The sequence below is a fragment of the Myxocyprinus asiaticus genome, chromosome 4, assembly GCF_019703515.2.
Source record: "Myxocyprinus asiaticus isolate MX2 ecotype Aquarium Trade chromosome 4, UBuf_Myxa_2, whole genome shotgun sequence".
In the NCBI taxonomy this organism is placed as follows: Eukaryota; Metazoa; Chordata; class Actinopteri; order Cypriniformes; family Catostomidae; genus Myxocyprinus; species Myxocyprinus asiaticus.
In genome coordinates, this window is record NC_059347.1 from 36,929,563 (window position 1) to 36,951,421 (window position 21,859).

General features: G+C 37.9%; 1 protein-coding gene across 14 annotated transcripts in view; it reads left to right on the forward strand.

The window, feature by feature from the left end:
* The window catches only part of LOC127440122 (GTPase-activating Rap/Ran-GAP domain-like protein 3), a 103,304-nt gene that overhangs the window by 60,619 nt on the left and 20,826 nt on the right, over positions 1-21,859 (forward strand). For 6 of the 14 annotated variants that reach the window (XM_051696530.1, XM_051696534.1, XM_051696532.1 and 3 more), the window contains 14 exons: positions 1,205-1,320; positions 2,250-2,372; positions 2,943-3,017; positions 3,109-3,223; positions 3,849-3,875; positions 5,355-5,459; positions 6,470-6,586; positions 8,859-9,034; positions 9,638-9,796; positions 10,020-10,086; positions 10,175-10,282; positions 10,385-10,503; positions 11,106-11,241; positions 12,912-12,971. In XM_051696530.1, coding sequence (XP_051552490.1) covers positions 1,205-1,320; positions 2,250-2,372; positions 2,943-3,017; positions 3,109-3,223; positions 3,849-3,875; positions 5,355-5,459; positions 6,470-6,586; positions 8,859-9,034; positions 9,638-9,796; positions 10,020-10,086; positions 10,175-10,282; positions 10,385-10,503; positions 11,106-11,241; positions 12,912-12,971 — 1,503 coding nt within the window. Of the gene's footprint in view, positions 1-1,204; positions 1,321-2,249; positions 2,373-2,942; positions 3,018-3,108; positions 3,224-3,848; positions 3,876-5,354; positions 5,460-6,469; positions 6,587-8,858; positions 9,035-9,637; positions 9,797-10,019; positions 10,087-10,174; positions 10,283-10,384; positions 10,504-11,105; positions 11,242-12,911; positions 12,972-20,343; positions 20,815-20,926; positions 21,509-21,660; positions 21,824-21,859 lie in introns of all 14 variants that reach the window. The other 8 variants (XR_007897069.1, XR_007897073.1, XR_007897071.1 and 5 more) reach the window with 5 other exon arrangements.

Sequence of the window (21,859 nt, forward strand, 5' to 3'; positions counted from 1 at the left end):
CACCTGTTAGTACATAATCCTGTTTAAAAGACCATGTAAAATCAAAAATGTTTCCATAATCTTTAATCAAGATGAACTAATAACTTTCTCTGCTTCTGAAACGAGTTTTCTGCTTACATAACCAAGGCTGGGGGAAAATTTACATTAGCAAATAATATCAAAGTATATCAGTCATGATCCAATCAAACCTAAGAGATAAAATTAAGTCCCGCCCTACATTAATTCCTTCTGAATATTTAGTTTTTGTCAGAAATAAATCACATTATGGAAGTTATATGTGTTGCAAATACCACTTAATGTTGTTAACACACACTTATTATATGCTAGTCTTAAAGGTATAGTTCACCCGAAATGAAAATGCTCACATCATTTACTCACCCTCATGCTATCCCAGATGTGTATGACTTTCTTTCTTCTGCAGAATACAAACAAAGATTTTTAGAAAAATATCTCAGCTCTGTAGGTCCATACAGTGCAAGTGAATGGTGATCAAACCTTTGTAGCTCCAAAAATTACATAAAGGAAAATCTGTATGACTCCAGTGTTAAAATCCATATCTTCAGAAGCAATATAATATGTGGGCGAGAAACAGATACAAATTTAAGTATTTTTTTTACTCTAAATCTTTACTGCCACTTTAACTTTTACATCTGAAAATCACATGTGGTGCCTGTTTAGTTTCACTTTCACATCTGAAAGTGAAAGTTGAGATTTTGAATAAAAAAAAACTTACTTAAATTTTGATCTGTTTCTCACCCACACCTATCATATTGCTTCTGAAGATATGGATTTAACCACTGGAGTCTTATGGATTACTTCTATGTTTCCATTTTGTGTAATTTTGGAGTTACAAAGGTCTGATCACCATTCATTTGCATTGTGAGGACCAACAGAGCTGAAATATTCTTCTAAAAATCTCTGTTTGTGTTCTGCTAAAGAAAGAAAGTCATACACATCTGGGATGGCATGAGGGTGAGTAAATGATGAGCGAATTTTCATTTTTGGGTGAACTAATCCCTTTAATCTATCCACCTTTTCAAATACACACCTGTGTTTTTACTTTTGCCAACTTTAATTATTTCTGGCTCATCAACTCATTAAAGCAGATACTGTCATTGCAAACCTTGTCAAATATGGCATGCTGTTTATTAGGGATAATTCTGTTACATAATTCTGCTACTTTATCTTTCTATGTCTTCTTTAGTAATAAATGGAGAAAAAGCCACTCTTGAAACCCCCACTTTTGCTCAGAAACGTCAGCGTACACTGGACATGCTGATCAGATCCCTGTACCAGGATCTCATGCCAGATATGTACAAGGTATAGACATTCATGTGATATGGCAAATCTGTTCAGCATATAGTCTGCCTTTCTGAATTTCACCACATTTTCCCTCTCAAGCTATGGAGAGTAGGCAGGGTAAAATATAGATTTAATTTGACAACATTAATGAAAATGAGGCTGAGAGGGATAGTTTGCTGTACAGTTGTGTTTCCTTATGTCAATACTTAAAAAAAAACAAAAATCCAGTTGACAAAAAATTAGATGTGACCTACTGTAAGACCATAAAATGATAGTTACCCCAAAATTAAGTACCATTTACTCAATCTTATTGTCTGTTGAGCACAAATGTAGATGTTAGGGAGAATGACAGTTTCAGACACCATTTAATTTCATTATATAGAGAAAAAAATGCAATGAAAATGAATGGTGACTGAGGCTGTCATTATGCCATTAACATCTCCTTTTGTGTTCCATGAAAGGAGGAAAGTCAAACAGGTCTGGAACAACATGAGAGTGAGTAAATTATGACAGAATTTTCATTTAAGACAGTAAGACCTATAGAAGGAACTGTACCATCTAGCTCTCACATCTTTGTTTTCATTCGACTCAAAGTAAATATGGTGTCTACCTTAACTAAGCTCCATTACCCCCCTTTCCTGCCATGTATTTTTCGATGTTTTGCCCTGTTCTTTTTCATAATACTAAATCGTCCTTCTGGTTTTATTTACCACTCTTTCTAACTACTGAGCTTTTAAGTGTACTTTCATTCTCTTTCCCTGAAGATAGTTACTGTCTTTCTATTATTGTCTATTCCAATTTTTCTCTTACTGTTTCTATTCTCTATGACTGCTTGGGCAGCATAGTGGTGTTAGTGTTAGAGATTGTCAGTGTCTGCTTTGCTCTGTCTTTCCAGCTGTTTCTGGGTCAGTCTCTCAGACCCGTCTTTATCTGTACTGCTCCTGTAGGTTCCCTTCTCTCCACAGAACATGCTGAACCGACGCTCCTTTAGCGATGTACTGCCAGAGTCACCCAAATCTGCCCGTAAAAAAGAAGAAGCACGTCAGGCAGAGTTTGTCCGGGTTGGACAGGTAGGATAGGCCATGTACACCTGTCCATATACATATGGAGTTTCACAAACAAAGTTTGGGAGGAGCATGTTCATTTAATCCGACCAATCACATTGCCAGGGTAAGGGTATATAAACAGCTGCTTAACTCCATGCTGCAATGATTCTTCCGGCATCCCACCACTACCCCAACTCCTCCTTCTGTCTATTCATTTATAACTCAAATAAAGTCGCATTCGAGCTCGGGTCGAGTCTCGAGCCTCGAGCCCTCTGCCAGGGACAGTGAGCCAAACATGTTTAAACTAACCTCACTTCAGGATTACATTAACATGCAAACTACTGAAATGCATATAGCACTTGCATTATATTCACGTACACTCATAGATATTTGAGCTTGTAAAAATATGACATTCCTTTTACTACGGTTATTCGTTCAGACAGTATTCGAGCCACTCCTGTAAGCTGTTGTATGAACAGGACAATTCAAGAGTCAACACCTGTTAGTAAATACGCTTGTCAGTCCCAAACATTGACTGTGTGAATGTAGCCATTGAGATTATTGCTATTAATGAATCTAAAATTGTGTCTCCAGGCCTTGAAACTGAAAACCATAGTTAGAGGGGATGCACCCACCAGTCTAGTCACCACTGGCCTTTGCAGGAAAGAGGTGAGGAGAGACAGAGGAAAGAGGAGAGAGAGGGATACAGTTATTTTGCTTATTATTCATCTGTAACTGTGTGTGGGTGTGTTCTCTGCAGCCATGGGAGTCACAGTCTTTCTGCAGCAGCTTCCCTTATGATATAGTCTGTGGAGACTCGTGGGGACAGTCGTTACTGGTTGCCACGGATTCAGCAGGGGTCATGCTCCTGGAAGGTACGTTTTTCACTGATCAGAGTAGCATTTTGCATAAATCAAAACTACTTTGTAATCTCAACTTTTGCCAGCATTTTACCTGTGTATCCTACATGCAAGGCTCAATAGTAGGGATGGCCCAGGGCCATTGTGAGAGAGTTTGGTGCCAGTTGACGTAACTGTCATGTGCTCAGTTGGGCCATTGCTGCATTGTCACTACATCTCTTAGCAAACTTAATTTGATTTTTTTGGGGGTGATGTACTGTTGTGAATTACACAGGTAAATTTATCTACCACCCTTTTTTGTATAGAAAATGTAATGTTTAATTAAATAAATAATTATATTTCTTCCTAACCTATAAAAACATGTTGCAGAAAATAAAATGTATATATTTATTTATTTATTTTTATTTTTTGGTGTGGCTAGTTAAAATAGAAAGGCAATTACAAATCTGAATTAGCTGAACAAATATTTTTTGTTGGACCTTACATAGATTGTTTTAATGGCCTAAATGTCAAAAGGGGGAAATTCAATGGACATAAACACAGTAAATCTATTAAATGAAAATGAAAATTATGAATGGCCCACGTGATGCTCTTTGAAACTAACCTGCTGATATGTGACCACCTCTGTCCTCCCATTTAGCCTCAGATCCACTGTTCTCCAATGCAGGTATGTAAGCCAAGACCACAAAGCAAATGTTGCTACAACACTATCGTGCATATAAATAGATTAAAATGTGTTATATGTGCATAAGTATGTATTTTTTTGTTTTTCAATAACAATCATCAAATGTGTCTGTTCGCAACTTAAAGGGACAGTTCACCCAAAAATGAAAATTCTCTCGTCATTTAGTCACCCTCATGATATCCCAGATGTGTATGACTTTTTCTTTTGCAGAACACAAATGAAGATTTTTAGAAGAATATCTTAGCTCTGTTGGTCAATTCAATGCAAGTGAAGGGTGACTTGAACTTTGAATCTCCAAATTTGACAAAGTTAGCATACAAGTAATCCATAAGACTGCAGTGCTTGAATCTATTTCTTCAAAAGCGATATGATATGGTCAGAAACAAGTCCACATTTAAGTCCTTTTTTACTATAAATTTCCACTTTCACTTCCACATTCTTCTTCTTTTGTTCTTTGGCGATTCGCATCCTTTGTGCATATCGCCACCTACTGGTCGGGGCTGTGTTAAAGTACTTCCTTCTATCCCAGCTTAATATGCAGAGACAACTACAAGTCATTCAGAGGTTCATTTTCTCGAAAACTGTAAATGCTTTGTGTCTGTGGCACTATACAATTAATGTGTTTGTTTAGAGTGACCGCTTAGCAACATTACTCAACCAACAGCATGAGTTGAGGATGGGACTATTTGATGGTTCGAACAACATCAGTTGAGGAGGTGTATTCGGAAAGCTGTTTTGAAAACAATTTTCATTTAAGACAGTAAGACCTATAGAAGGAACTGTACCATCTAGCTCTCACATCTTTGTTTTCATTCGACTCAAAGTAAATATGGTGTCTACCCTAACTAAGCTCCATTACCACCTTTTCCTGCCATATATTTTTCGATGTTTTGCCCTGTTCTTTTTCATAATACTAAATCGTCCTTCTGGTTTTATTTACCACTCTTTCTAACTACTGAGCTTTTAAGTGTACTTTCATTCTCTTTCCCTGAAGATAGTTACTGTCTCTCTATTATTGTCTATTCACAGGAGGTGTATTCGGAAAGCTGTTTTGAAAACATTGCTTATTTTTGCAATTCCTTTTGGTGTCGCAGAAATTACATAGTTTAGCTTTAAATATTGATTTGTTTCTCACCCACACTTATCATACCGCTTCTTAAGATTTAACCACTGGAGTCTTATACTTTTATGCTGACTTTATGTGATTTTTTGAAGATTCAAATTTATGGCCACTATTCACTTGCATTGTATGGATCTATAAAGCTGAGATATTCTTCTAAAAATCTTAGTTTGTGTTCTGCAGATGAAAGAAAGTCATACTCATCTAGGATGGAAGGAGGGTGAACAAATAATGAGAGGATTTAAATTTTTGGGTGAACTATGCCTTAAAACAATCTCATTGGATGGATTGAGTTACTATACAAGTCACAAGCTGATCTTTTGCTTTACATGCTGGTCTAGATTCCCCAACCTTGCCTCCGGTGCAAGTATTTGACAAAACCCTGACCATCAAACAAATGCATGTACTGGAACCTCAGGATCTCCTCATTGCAAGAGCAGATAAGGGTAAGAGATATGTATTTATATTTATATGTGCTCTTGAAAATGGATCAGTTTTTATGTGGGCAGAAACAGTGTGAAGTGATCTGACAAAAGTGAGAGAGAAAGCACGAGAAAGGAGACCAAAGGACAGTGTTAAAGGAAACCTTTGGTCTTTGCTCTAATGAGCATCTTTAGATGGCTGGAAACAGCACAAAATAGTGTCTCACATACACAGATACACACACAAAGAGGACCTTCCTCTGTTTTACCGCATTGTCTAGACTCATGGCTCATTATAGAATAAAGCACAGAGCAGAGATCCATGTAATCTAGTGTCTGCTTCACCATTTTTTCTGATCATTAGTTCAGGATGGCATAAAGCAAGCTTGAGCTCCTGATTGGGAAGCATAGGTGCAATAATGAATTCATTATCAACTTCGTCACCAGGCAACTTTCATTCACTATGACAAGCATTTTAAAACCAAACATACTGTATTAGCTAACATGTCTTCCAGTCTGATGAGACAGCTCCTTCATTTGTTGCCATGCTTTATCATTCTACAGAAAATTGTAGTATCAATGAAAGATCTTGTTTGTGGCATTGAATAAATGGCTAAAGTAGTCGCACTCTTTTGAAAATTTTGCTCATACTGTAACGTGAATGCATAAGTGTGTAATTGAGCATTTTTAAATAATATTAAGTATAAGAGTGCATTAGATTTTTGAAAAAAATAAATAAAACATTTCTGTAAGTAAGCCATTCGCAGACTGATTTTAGCAAAAAGTTTAAACACTCTGGCTCTGTTTACTATAAAGAATTTCTTTATTATTATTAATCCCGACCACCCCAACACAGAAATATTGGGGCTCTTTATCTTTTTTAATTGACCAGTGGTGGAAGATGGAGCAGTGTTTGGGAAACCTCTTTGACAACAGTCATTATTTTGCAGTTTTGTTTGGTGACACTAGTGGTGCAGAAATTACACTCTTCACATTTAATCTAAACTGTTTCAAATTTCAACTTTCCTTTTCAGGGAAAGACGCACGTCTGTATGTTTACAGACTGAGCACGCTCAAACGAGGGATAGAGGAGCGGCAGCTTGTCCGCACCAAGTGTGACAGTCGAGAGAACAAGCTTGAGAAAACCAAAGGTACTAGAGACTTCAGTCATCACACACACACACACACACACACACACACACACACAAATATTATATTATTTAAGATGAGACTACATAATTTTAGCTCTAAATATCTGTGTAGAGAGCTACTTTTTCAAATTTTTGCTTGCCAATCTACAAACTTCTCATAATTTATACTGCAATTTATTTAAACTGTAAATCATCAAACTACACTTGATAAAGTAGCTACACTACCGGTCAAAATTTTGAAACACTTGACCGAAATGTTTCCCATGATCTTAAAAATCTTTTGATCTAAAGTGGTATGATTAAATGTTTGAAGTTAGTTTTGTAGACAAAAATATAATTGTGCCACCATATTAATTTGTTTCATTATAAATCTCAAATTTAATAAAAATTAAAAAAAAAGTTTTTGAAATTGATGACTTACAAAAGCAGCCAATAAGTGCCCAACATAGATGGGAGCTCCTTCAATACTGTTTAAAAAGCATCCCAGGGTGATACCTCAAAAAGTTGGTTGAGAAAATGTCAAGAGTACATGTCTGCAAAAGGTGACTACTTTGAAGATGCTAAAATATAACACAGTTTTGATTTATTTAGGATTTTGTTTAGTCACAACATAATTCCCAGAGTTCCATTTATGTTATTCCATAGTTTTGATGACTTTACTATTATTCTAAAATGTGAAGAAAAAAAAGTATAATAAGAATGAGTAAGTGTTTCAAAACTTTTGACCGGTAGTGTACATAGCAAAAAGTAGCAAAAAGTAGCTAAAATAACATTGTTGCAATTTAGAGATGTAGAGCTCAAAAATATTTTTTTTTTCATAAAATTTTAACAGAGCTCACAACTAACACGACCTACTCCATAACTTGCTCACTAGCGCCACCCGGTTGCGTAAGGGGACAATAGCTTTTTATATACAACTACTTAATAATTTATTTTAAGAATTAAAAGCTGTATTTGGCACAAACAGGATCTCAGTTAGGGTGACATCATAAAACTGTGAGAGAGACATTCTAGAAGAAAATGTTTATTGCCCATGCTCTCAATAATCCATGTCCATGTCCTGGACATTGTTTCTGTTGCTTGAGTTTCTTTTTAATAATGAGCTAATACAATGATTTACAAGGTTGTCACAAACAGGAGATCAGGGTTCCCACGTATCCTGGAAAACCTCGAATTTTATAATGCGGTTTTCCATAAATGTAAAAGTCATGGAAAATGAGAAAAATACTTAAATATCCTGGAAAATAGTTATTTGTACTGGAAAATATTTAAGCATAATCAAATTTTGATTGTATCACTGACAAGGTTTTTATTACAAGTACAAGTATTTATATAAAATGTTTGTTACAACAGTTCTATAGTGTTATCTACAAAAAAAGTTTTTTTTTTAAAATTTTTTTATTTAAAATGAATTCACATGCTGCGGTGGTAGCATGGTAATGAGGCTTTTACAACTCAGTATGTGAATTAATTTGAAATAATTAAATGATCAGAGTGTGCTTATACCACCGTTACCAGTTTGTAGGGCACTATGATTTCAGCAATGTGGAAAACATGGACGGAATCACTGAATCCATTCATAAAAATTGCATTAGCTATAAAATGCAGAATGTCACAGAATTTGACATATTTGGGACAAAAATGAATGTTTGATTGTACAATTAATCAAATTAAAATCTCGATATATCCAAGTGTGTTTGTGAAACTGCAAAAGGCTGTGATTTATTCAAATAAATAAATGAATGAAAAATGAATGTGTGAAGCCGGCCACTCATACACTGAAAACACCTCATCATGATAATCAATCCCTCTGTGTGTGTGTGGTGGATGACAATTAGCAGAACACTTTGAAGTGTACAGAACATACAGACTATATATTTATTTTAATGAAATCATAGCTTATTGAGGTTTAATTATCACACTGGGCCATGTAGCGAACTGCTTATCCAGAGGTGAGAAACTACCATCAAAAACACACAGAAACGCCAAATAAAATAAAATTTTAATACAATTGTGAATGAAACTGTTGAATATGGAATTTAAAAATATATATATTATTAAATTATTAAAAAGAAATTATAAAGAAAATAGCCCTCCAATAACCACAATTTTAATGACCTCTCATGTATTTTTGCTTAAATGTTACAACTGTGTGGCACATAAAATGTCCTGAATATGTCCTGGAAAATTGTGCCTTGAAAAGAGTGGGAACTCCGGAGATACATTGCCTACCTTTGTGACATTAGAAAGTAACAGAATTTTGTCTCCTCAGGCTGCTATCTTTACTCCATAAACACACATCATGGGGTGGAGCTTAGAATTGTTGCAGCGATAAGAAACAAGCTCCTTCTCATCACCAGGAAACAGTCACGCCTCGAATGCCTCAGCTCTATCGCTACGGTGACAGGAACTTGTGACTCACCTGTGGAGGAGTTTCAATACATACGGGTAGGAGATGGATCAATCACACACACACTTACACATTCACTTAGCTATCTAAATGAGAACATCCCATGGACTTCTGTTGTTTTTATATAAAGGTAATTATACTTAATCTAACTGTAAGCCAAAGCCTTATACCATGTTTTAACCAGATGCAATGTGATAAGTTTACATCAACAATCAATTTGCCTGTCCACGCTGAAAGCGAAAATGCATTGTGACACGGCACAGTAACAGCCAATCATACAATATTTTATGTTTTATATGGAGCAGGATTTTAGATCAGTGAGATTTCACTGTGGGTGGGGCTTTCTAGAGGAATAGAAACAAAGGAATTGACAAAACAACTTGTTGCCCATCATGATCGTTTAGGAAATATTTTTTATTTTTTTTTTTATTTGTATGGATCTGATATCTTTCATTACTTGTGCTTTTTCTCATCACATCTGGTTAGGACACGGTGTAAGGCTTTGGCGTACAGTTAGATTAAGTATAATTACCTTTATATAAGAAGGTGTACCCCTGCCCCTAATAGTAAACTTTTTGCATTTTTAGAGTTATAAAAAGCTACTTTTAGGGACTTATTATGTGTGCTGTCCCCTGTCTTAGGAGATTTGCTTGTGTGACTCCCCGGTGGTCATGGCATTGGTTGATGGCCCAACAGGAGAGAATGATCACATGATATGTGTGGCCTACAAACATCAGTTTGACTTGATCAATGAGAGCACAGGAGACGCCTATAGACTACACCATGTAGATGCCAACCGGGTGAGAAATAACCGCTGGAAAACAAACATACACATTCATATACACAATACATTACAATCCAAGACCTAAATACAGAGGACAAAATGTTTATATTGCATACAATTTCTCATGTCCATTTTGTATACCAATGCATTACTGATGCATTATTTGACCATTTTCATTTTCAGTTTTTGATTGGTAACAAGATTGTTTAATATTGATGTGGATGCTTCACTTGTCTCAGGTGAATTTTGTCGCTGCCATAGATGTGTATGAAGATGGAGAGGCTGGACTTTTACTTTGCTACAACAGTTAGTGTCTATCAAAATATCCATGATTATTGTGAATGTGTATTTCTCTGTAGTCTGATCCTCTAACACTGTACTTCTGTATTAATAGATATTTGTGTCTATAAGAAGGTGTGTCCATTTAATGGAGCCACACCCATGATTCAGCCCAACTCCTCAGAATTCCATTTCAGCTGGAACCAAATGCCCAATGCTATTGGTCAGTACTGGGAGTAGTTGCATCCCAGACAATGTTTGTCACTGAAATTTCTTTATTTTCGTCATTACTGCAAATAATTAAGATGTCTTTCCTGTGTTACAGTTTGTGCGTTCCCCTATATCTTGGCCTTCACCACTGATTCCATAGAGATCCGGCTAGTTGTTAATGGCAACTTAGTATATACAGCTGTTGTTCCAGAACTACAACTGACTTCATCCAGAGTAGGTTTTCTGGCCACAAATATTAAGGCATAAACAAATATAACCTCAAATAGAGTAAAGTATTAACATTCTCAAAACAATAGTGATTAAACTTTACAGTCTGGGTCCAAAGTATGAAACATTTTTAATGATTGCTTTTAAACCTAGAAATATACAAAGTTTTAGGACTTTGAAAATGTAAAAACAGAGCTATGACAAAACATTAAGAAGAAATATGCACAAGACGCACTATTTCTAGGTTACTAATCACATTTAAGCAAACTTGAGACACTGGCCATGTTAACTCCTTTGTAGAAAAGGTCAAATTTCAAGATGCTTTTTGGAGCAATCTCAGATCATGTCTTTTTGAAAAATCTTTGTATTAAATCAGAAAATACTGGAAAAATAAGCATTTTCTCTAGTGGACTCAAATCTTGTGTTGTTGCTAATATGTTCTCCTTGTATTGTCTGTATCAGAGGCTGTTTTGATTTAAGTCTGTTTTTGATTATTAGAGAGAATTACTTTTTCTTTTATATAAAGCATCTTTCTTTATGATAATTGTATTGTACAACCCAATCATTCTTGTCACATTTGTCACTCTTTTCACTCTTTTTCTCTGTAGTCTGATATCTATTTCATCTCATCTGCACCTATAAACTCTGCGTCTAACTGTAGCTCCAGAGACTCTAGCTCCCAGAGTTCCCCTCAGACTCCCACCAGCTATGAAATGCCTGTCTTCCCTTCACCACTTGGAGATGGTAGGCTGCTGTACTTCATGATGGAACTTGTATTGGATTTTCCTTGTCCTACACTAAGGCACATTTATGTCATGAATTTAATTCCCATAGAATAATATGGAAGCCTTCCTGTGGGTATATGTGTTCAGGATTTGAGAGTGTCACTTATTGCCTCCATGTATATGTTTTATTGCTTTTCCTTCCAATTTAAGAGTTTGTTCCCTCAAAAAAGAAAATCCTGTCATCATTTACTCATGTTTACCTCATGTTGTTCCAAACCTGCATGAATTTCTTTCCTCAGTAGAACACAAAAGGTTGTTTGTTTGAAGAATATCTTGGCCTCTATTTTTTGATTAATAATAAAAGGCCCCATGTACACTTGGCATTAACATGCGATCACCGTGATCCGATCAAGCAGATCTGATCATCACTTAATCAGAACACAGTTTCACTATTGCCCACATCAACTAGCTTCTGTGTTCGGATAACTGATCGGATCTCTTTTCCCCACGCAGTAGTATTCAATTACGTCATTAATACGCCCCCGCCACCATGCTGACTGGAAACACGTAAACAAAGCATTACGTGTTTCCCTGGTACCAATAAGATAAAAGATAAATATAAGAATTTAGAAACATTCTGACCTCAAAAAACATACAAGTGTAAATAGAAATGTTGGATAATATTTCACAAAGTGTAATGAGAAGATAAGTAGCAAGATAAACTTATATAATATCTGATGTTACCCACATATCATGTGATATCATCATCAATATGCGATGCGCACTGTTAATGCTTACACAAGCCAAGAACTAAAGACATTTAAATCAAGTAATTATTTAGTCTTCGGTCAAACAGTTAAAAATATCAAAATATTTATTAAATATGAACCTACGCTATCAAACTACACACAAGATATGAAAGCAAGCTTACATACTGATGCTCACTATTCCTGACTGCTTTATGTACTTTAACAAAGTACACAATGCTAGTGGTGTAAGTTCAAGGTTCAATTGATTGTCAGTCAGCATTTACACAAGGATACAAGAGATAAAAAATTTCAACTAAAGGGCCAAGATGGCAACAGAAGAACACTTAAAAATGGGAGAAACAACCAGATAATCATTAGCATGCCATTAGCCCTTGGAGAGTAGAGCGGGGATAATGATAGTGGGTGGGGTTTGTGTGACATCGATCTGTGAATGCAGATATGGTGGCTGGATTGCGTTTAGATTACATTGATATCCAATAAATATGTTTCGCATTTATGTGTTTTTAATTGAATGCAAGCGTGATCAAGAGTAAAAAATAATTTGGCTTCAGTAGGCTTGTAAAATAGAGTGGAAGTGGAATGGAAAACATCTGTTTCTATTTCATGTTGTTTAATTGTCATTTTTGGAGCTCGAACAGCCCCAGTCCCCATTTATTGTCATTATATGGAAAAGGGCAGCCTTGGTATTCTATTAAACATCTCCTTTTGTAGTCGACAGAAGAAAATCATACAGGTTTGAAACGATATGAGGGTGAGTAAATGAATTCATTTTCATTTTTGTGTGAACTATGGTCTTTAAGCTTTTGTCTCTTTTGGGATATGTGTGAGCCATCTGTCTGTCCTTGTGTATTGACGTTGGGTGTATTTGTCTTTTAACCTGTGTGTGGGTTGGGTTGATGTAATGCTCTTTTCCATCCAGATTGTATTCGGATCCCCTACGGCACCAAGCTATCCCTCTACATGTCTAAAGACTCTGAAGGTACTGCAGGGACTTCTGTTGCCTACATTTCCCATGCTGTCTCACTAATGCACGTTACCACGGAGACTCATCCTGTCTTTTAATTAATTAACAGATGCATGCAGACAGTGTGGAGTGAAATGTGCAGTTAACATAATGTGTCCATTCCTTCTTGCAATCTCAGAAAAACAATGAGAGACAGAGAGAAATGGTGGCATTAAGTGGCCGCTGCCAAACAAGAGAGATAAACCACTGAATGAGGTAGAGAGGTGGGACAGAGACATACAGTAGAGACAGACTGGCTAAACAGATGCTTTAGGGAAATGGGACACATTTGCTGCAGTATGAGTTACAGATCACAGTGTCACCATGGATACTTTTGTCAGAGCCCCTCTTCAAACACACGCAGACACACATGCGGTTTGGACAGCCCTCTAGAGTCTAGCACTTTTGTCCAAACAGACAGCCTGAAGAGGGGCTGTCACAAATCAACACTCTGGTGTTTTTAAACAACAAGCCAATCATCTGTGGCTGCCATTTCTGCACCATGGGAAATAGACTGACACTTTCCTATAACACATAATTTAATTATTCATAATTATGTAATGTTCAGTTTAAAATAACAATATGTATCTAATGCATTTATTTTACATGTTATTTTTGATTTGCACTTAACAAATTGTTTTATTGTATCGTGTTGTCCCATGGTGCAAAGATGTCCGTGGAATACTTTCAGTGTAGTCCAGATATGTGCATGGTTTCATAACAAAATAATCCTGTGTTTGATTTCCATTGTCTAATTATTCTAACCTCACTTAAAGGGGAGCATCCTTTATTGTGGAAATCTGTGTATGGAGTAGTTTAAGTCCCTCTACTTCTCCACAAAAGAAGTCCCTCCACTCCTCCTGTCCTCTCATTGCATCAATAACAGTCCCAAAAACCATTATAACAAGAGATTTTCATAAGAAGTTGGCTTGTTCCATAACATAGGCAGTAAGCCAGCATGGTCTCTTGTTGGACTGATTGAAACTGATTTTGTCAGACTGATTAAGTGCCACCCCCTTTAAACACCTGCCCTTTCCACATGCTTGTCCTAGTTTCTGGGTTTCAAAGGGAATGATTTTCTCAAACATACTATTAGTAGTCTATATAAAGTTGAAGTCATTGTTTTGCAAGACAGAGTTGTACACCGTCTGCTAAATCCGGCGTCACACTAGCAGACTCAAAACAACTTGATTTTGGCAGAGGGAATCACACATGCATACTGTTTTGCTGAGATTTTCGGTTATGACACACTTACCGATTAAGAATGGTGGAGGGGTGACAAACATAACGACTCACCACAACTCTCTCTCTCTCTCTGATTTCCTGTCACGTGGAGCTCACCGAAATAACAACAGGAGTACCGTGTGAGCATAAACAATGGTAAAGAGTGATTTAGGGTGTGATTCATGGAGTATCTTGTGAAAGTGTGTGACTGTGTATTTATCCCCTCGAGGCTTGCCGTAGAGCGATTTTGTCCATGTGCATCTTTCAGTAAGTAAAGAAATAGTTCAAGAAAACAGACTGTTTTGTCTCTGCTTTCTGATTTCATTTGTCATTTTAGTGTGGAAAAATGCAGGAAAAATGCTTGGTGACAGAATCACTATGGATTACAATCAGCATTTGTGAAAAAAGAAGCTCATTGGTCACTTGAAGAAAACCCAAGAGCACCCACCCCCCACCCATGACAGAATTTTTTTTTCTGTCATATTGGAATCTTTTTCCCATTGCTGAAACCATTAACTCAGCAGGGAGTCCCGACGGTCAAGTGATTCATAACCTCCCGCTGATAGATGCTAATGTGCTTCATCTCTGCCTGGCTGGCCATTATGTTAATGAAGCTCACACCTGAAAATAGTTGAAAAATTTGCCTAGTGTGAAGCCTGCTTAACCAGAATACGATTCGAGTGACAAGCAACTTGTCTGTCCACACTAAACGCGACATGGCTGTGTGACACAGTGCATAATTCCTATACATTTCCTACACTTATATGACTAATAAAATCAGAAATCAGAACAGTTACTGTTGATGTTCACGTGGTACTCTTGTTGTTATTTCACCGAGCTCCACATGGGAATCAGAGAGAAGTCAGTATGTCTGTCACCTCTCCTCCATTGTGAATCGGTGTGTGTGTGTTCACAGCAGATGGGACTACGCAGCGTGACAGCGCAGAAATGGAAACCAAGCAATCGACAGAATGTCCTGTCATGCATTGTGGCTTGTTAGAACAAAAGTGGATCAAAGTGGCAAAGATACCTTTTATCACATTGTGGCATGGGGGGCGTGGTCATGTGTCGGGCTGCGGGAGAGAGAGAGCGGTAAGGCTCGTCACCTGGTTCATAATTATCTCTAACACCTGTCTCTCATTATAGTGATGGCGGATGGGAAACTTGAAAAGGCACACAAGAGCATCAGAGAGAGAGAGAGTGACCAGAAAGCACGACAGCCCTGAATCGAGAGAGTGGTTGATTTGCTGCCCACCTCGAGCTCCAAATTACTCGCCAAGTGGCAAGGACCCTTTGAGGTCACACGACGAGTCGGAGATCTCGATTATGAGATTAGGCGAACAGATAGGAAAGGGGCACATCAAACCTACCACCTCAACCTCCTCAAACCATGGAGGGAGGCGGTACCTGTAGCCTTGGCGACGGTAGTTCCGGAGGGGGCGGAGCTCGGTCCGGAGGTATTTCCCAAATCAAGTTCATTCACCCCAGCACCTTGCAGAGACCACCTCTCGCTGTCGCAGCTTACAGATATTTCCAGGTTGCAAGCGGAGTTCGCAGACGTGTTTTCACCCCTACCCGGTCGCACAAACCTCATAGAGCACCACATTGAGACCACCCCGGGGTTGGTGGTTCGTACCCGCCCCTATTGTCTTCCTGAACACAAGAAAAAGATTATTCAGGAAGAATTAGAGGCAATGCTTGAAATGGGCGTAATACAAGAGTCGCACAGCGATTGGGCCAGCCCGGTAGTTTTGGTACCGAAGAGTGACGGCTCGATCCGCCTCTGTGTTGACTACCGGAAAGTGAACGCGGTGTCCAAATTTGATGCTTATCCAATGCCACGAATTGATGAGTTACTTGATCGGTTGGGTGGGGCTCAATTAGGGTTATTGGCAGATCCCTTTAACGCCATTGTCCCAAGAAAAGATGGCTTTTTCCACACCGTTCGGATCACACCAATTTGTGACTCTTCCGTTCGGTTTGTTCGGAGCCCCAGCCACGTTTCAGCGCCTTATGGACAAGGTTCTCAGATCGCACACGGCATATGTCGCCGCATATCTAGATGACATCATAATTTACAGTAATGATTGGCAGTGACATATGCAACATCTGAGGGCGGTCCTGAGAGCGCTGAGATAGGCGGGACTCACGGCCAACCTGAAGAAGTGCGCAATTGGGCGGGTGGAAGTTAGGTATCTGGGGTTCCACTTGGGTCACAGGCAGGTGCGTCCACAGGTTGACAAAACCACAGCGATCTCAGCCTGCCCGGCGCCCAAGACAAAAAAGGGGGTAAGGCAGTTTTTGGGGCTGGCTGGATACTACCGAATGTTTGTGCCTAGTTATTCTGATGTCACCAGCCCGCTGACTTACCTTACTAAAAAGGGGGCTCCCGATCCGGTCAAGTGGACAGAGTCATGCCAACAGGTCTTCCCTAAGGTAAAGTCCGCACTGTGTGGGTGGCCACTTCTACATGCACCTGATTTCTCTCTCCCCTTTATTTTGCAGACTGATGCATCTGACAGGGGGCTGGGCGCAGTGCTCTCGCAGGAGGTGGGAGGGGAGGAATGGCCAGTGCTATTTATTAGTCGCAAGCTCTCCTTCAGGGAGACAAACTATAGTACCATCGAGAAGGAGTGTCTTGCGATTAAGTGAGCTGTTCTGACCCTCCGCTACTACCTGCAGGGGCGAGCCTTCACCCTCTGTTCCGATCACGCTCCTCTGCAGTGGCTCCACTGCATGAAGGAAACGCGTGGATCACCCGTTGGTACCTGGCTCTCCAGCCCTTTAAATTTAAGGTGGTCCACAGACCGGGGGTGCAGTTGGTTGTGGCTGACTTTCTCTCCAGAAATGGGGGGGGAGTAGGCAGGCCGGATGTTGCCCCGCCCTGAGTCAGCGGTGGGGGCATGTGGCATGGGGGCGTGGTCATGTGTCGGTCTGCGGGAAAGAGAGAGCAGTAAGGCTCGTCACCTGGTTCATAATTATCTCTAACACTAGATTCTCATTATAGTGATGGCGGAGAGAGACTTGAAAAGGCATGCCAGAGCATCAGAGATAGAGAGTGACCAGAAAGCACGATAGCCCTGAACCGAGAGTGTGGTTGATTTGCTAGAGTGCTTTCATTTATTTAGAGATAATTATGAACCAGGTGACGAGCCTTACCGCTCTCTCTCTCTCCCGCAGACCGACACATGACCACGCCCCCCATGCCACACACATGTTGCAGGGTCTGGTTTGGACACGGTGTTAGTATTTGGGTCTAAACAGTCAAGTCTGGAGGAAAGATTACAAATATTTGAGTAAAGTAAAAACTTACAAGTCCTATCAATGCCTGTGTAATCTTACCAATAAAATGTTGGTCTGGCCAGTCCAGTACGGCTCAATCATGTTTGTTTTGTTTCTGACATATAGGCCTAACACAATTGCCCACAACTACTACTTCACAAATCTACCTAACAATAAACCTACTTTCAGCTGTGGCATACAATATTCCTATAAGAGGAATTCACAAATTACCACATACTGTGCAATTTCTGGTGGATGAATATCCCTCAGATGTATGAAGTGTGTGGCAATAACAGTATTCTTGTAAAATAATGAAACCACTAAATAACCAACTCACTGCCCTGCTCATTAAAGCACCATGAATAACATAAAATGCTTGGTATTTAAAAGCTTACATTGTTTAGTTGATACTACACAGCATAGTATTTGTGAAAGAACAAAAAATTATCTTTGCTTCATTGTTATACGTATGCTACAAATCAATCAGTGTGGATTGAGTCTTTGTAGTTACAAAAGGCAGTAATTTCCTCTCATTGACATGGTGCTTAAAACTATTCTTTTGGAATGGGTGGTTAACGATTTACTTTCAAGCAAGGTAAATTTGCCTTTACATATGATAATCACAGGTGCCTGCAGTTGAACACCCTTACAACCTGTTTTTATCTAGCCAGACCAGATGTTAACACATCAAATGCTTCAGTACACATAGCAGATTTACCAGCAGTGAAACAGTCACAGACAGAATTAAGACAGAAAAGCAAATAATCATTGTAAATAATTGAAAAAACCCTTAAAAATTGCTTACATTTAACTAGTGATGTGAAAAGAGCTGGCACTCATTTGCTTCACAGATCCTAACTTTATTCTTAATTTTTTGATTACATACTGGTAGTTGATGGTAATGGTATACATATGAACATAAGGATTTTACTTTTTTAAAGGTTTAGGCTTGTGGATATGGTAAAAGACATGTTTTCCTATGGCATTTTATTCATAAATATACCATCCCAATCAGAGCATGTGAGCGGTGTGATGTTCCGCACAATATTCCGCTCTATGCCAGTGCGCTCTACTCAATCGCTCACGGCCCAAGCGAACGCTCCACTTATGTACCGTTCACGCTCACCGGTAAAACGAAGTTTGTTCAATTACCTCTCCGATATGAAATTTCTCTACTATATGTCTTTCTGTTTGTAAAGAATTTCTTGAATAAATGTCTCAATTACAGTAGCCCTATAAATAACAGTTATGATATTTGTGGCTTTAAAGCAATATATTGTATAAAGTGGTATAAATAAATGTGACGTGGCTTGACTGGAGTGCCGAATTGCAGAGCTGGTGCAAACATATCCACATCTCTATGATCAGATGCTTTCTTAACTGCTGAGTTCTCACCACTGTTGTGTTTATTTTGTTATTGAGAGGAAAGCGCGCATCACATATTTACATATTCATCTAAACGCCGCTCTCAGCAGTGTGGGCGGCGTCAGGATGTTCACTAACCGTATATCGCTGCAACGGTATTTCAAACTTCTTTTTACCCCTAAGCAAGAACGAAAAATAACTTCGCTGTGAGTATATCACAAAGTGAATCTTTGATAACTCAGTTTCTCCACACTCGCTTTCAGTTTCTTCTCCTTCTTCGTTCTTAACTTAAATGTTTACTGTGCATTTATGTATAAGTTGCGTAACTTCATTAAAACAATATTTGAACTCCATAACCTTAGACCTATTGCTTATTTCACAGATTCTCGAACCAACACAACACATTCTGGTTTGAGCGAGTGGCCCTCTGATCCCAATACTGAAATGTGTGTGGACAGAACTTTCTGAAGTCAGCTGCACTACCCCCACAGGCAATTTGCATTTCTATGTAGGAAGGCTTCAAATGACAGTGTGTCACAGTGTCACAGACACATTCAGGCCAGACTGTGAGACAGCTTAACCTTAGACCCAAAAATACATAGATGCCTCATTAGCCGCTTTGCCCTGTTGCTGTAATACATCAACATGTTTGCCATATTGGACCAGGCAAGACTGCCCTGTAAAGACATGCAAGTCAACAGGAGTGTTTTTTTTGTTTTTTTGTTGATAAAAATCACAAAAACGTTTACATTTATCTACAGATTCAGTCTTTCTTGGTTAATATATTACGTCCCTATAACATAATAATAATTTGATTTACATGAAATGTGCAGAAAGTTTTTTTTACATTGTGGAAATGACTTTTCCTGTCTACATCCTCGTCATTTAATCTTTTCTTGTTCCCCAGGTCAGAATGCAGCATGTTAACTTTGAAATACTGATAGAAAATGTAAATATACATCTTTAAGTTATTGACCATTATTGAGGAAAAGGGAACAAAATCTGCAAATGCAAATTAATTTCTCATTGTATTTTACAATGAAATAGCAAATAAATTTAATCTCACTTCCCTTCTTAAAATGCTACACCATCCCATTGTTTGAGAACATTTTGACTTAAGTTTTTCTTTATCAATATTTATCATGTTTTATCTGCCACTGTTATAGGTTTGTGTTCCATGTCCTATTCAAAATACGTACAGACAAAAGTGAGTAATTATAATGTATGCCATACTAAGTGAGGAAAAGGAATTTTCCCTGATCCAATTTAAATGTTTACAACTGGAACCAAATTTAAAACAAACCCATTACCCTTATTTTGAAGTGTCTGTTTGATTTTAATCCCAGAGAAATTTGCATTACTGTACCAACAGTAATGGTGGCTAATTGTGGCTTATCCGAAGGCCCAATTAATGTCCAGATAGCTGGGCAGGGTTGTGTGTGTGTATATATATATATATATTCTGGGTTCCTCACAGAATCTTCATTGAAGTCTTTTTTTGCCATTTGGAAGACCACAACTTTGGAAGACAAAAAGCTTCTCCAAGATTGTTTCCTACATTGGAGAGTTATCTTCCTGTTAATCTAGTTTATATCTACCTACAAGATACTACATAAGAAAAAAGTCTACTAAGCCATTTGTCATCTCACTTTTTTTCATTCAAGGCTGAAGAGGTAAGTTGCACATTCTAAATTTATATTATGATATTATGTAAATGCTAACATTATAAAATTAATTTATAATTATTATTATTATTTGTATTTTTTTATTTGTATTCAGTCTGTTAGTAAAACCCTCTTATCCTCACCAATATTGTTGTGCAAAAAGTTAATTAAATTGTTAATGATAAAATAATGCCTCCATACTTAAGATATTGACGTCATGCTTTTAATGTAATTTGTTTCAGAAAACCATTACTTCCACATGCAGAGAGATAAAGGAAAATATGGTAAATATATATAGAGGTTTGTTTCTTCATCTGAATTTACTAAGGAATACACTGTATAACAAAATTTGACAAATAAATATGTATTGGCATAATTCTTTTATGAATTTTACAGGAATCATGATGGAAGAATTCATTTGAAAACCTTGACTTAAAGCCTGGTGTGATGAAAATTGATGACCTTATTATAAACACAGAAATGAAGATTGCAAATGGATGCAATGCTGCTGAGATTTTCCCAGGACTCTTTCACAACTGCAAATTCGCAGTGAAACGAGTTGCCAAACATATTTCCAAAAATGAAATGGAAATGGCTCATTTCCTGAGTTCAAAAAATTTACAAGCAGAACATCTTTTGCAACCCATTGCAGTGTTGGAAGACACTTACTTTGCCTATTTTGTCTCCCTTCTTTGTGAATACAGTCTGAATATTGGAATAAAGGAATATTGCATGCCACAGCTGAAAGTAGGTTTATTGTAGGTAGATTTGTGAAATAGTAGTTCTGGGCAATAGTGATAGGCCTATATGTCAGAAACAAAACAAATACAGTCCTTGAAAACAAGGATTTTCCTGAAACAAAAAGCCTGACAGAGCATCGAAGACTGGAGATCTGCCAGGAGTTACTGCAAGGACTTTAGGAACTGCATTCATGTGGAATTTTGCACAGAGACCTGAAGCCTGAAAACATTTTGTTTGGTAAGAGCAGTCTGTGGATTAGCCATAGCCATGATTATCCTGTAATATGCATTTACAAGCAAAAATGTCCATTTAAAACACATGATGATATGATAATGTGGATGTCATTTTAAGTGCTACATATTTTTATGAGCATTTTTACTTTTCTACAGATATCAACAATAAACTGTATATCGCAGACTTTGGAGCAAGCAGAAAACTGGATCTGGCACAAACAACATTGCTCTCTCAAATGGCTGGATCTTTTTCTTGGTCAAGTTATGAAGATGTTGGAGGCATGCATAATACAAGTACAAGAAAGAATCAGATATCCAGGTTAGTCAGGGTTGAAAATGTCAAGTTAAAAACCTG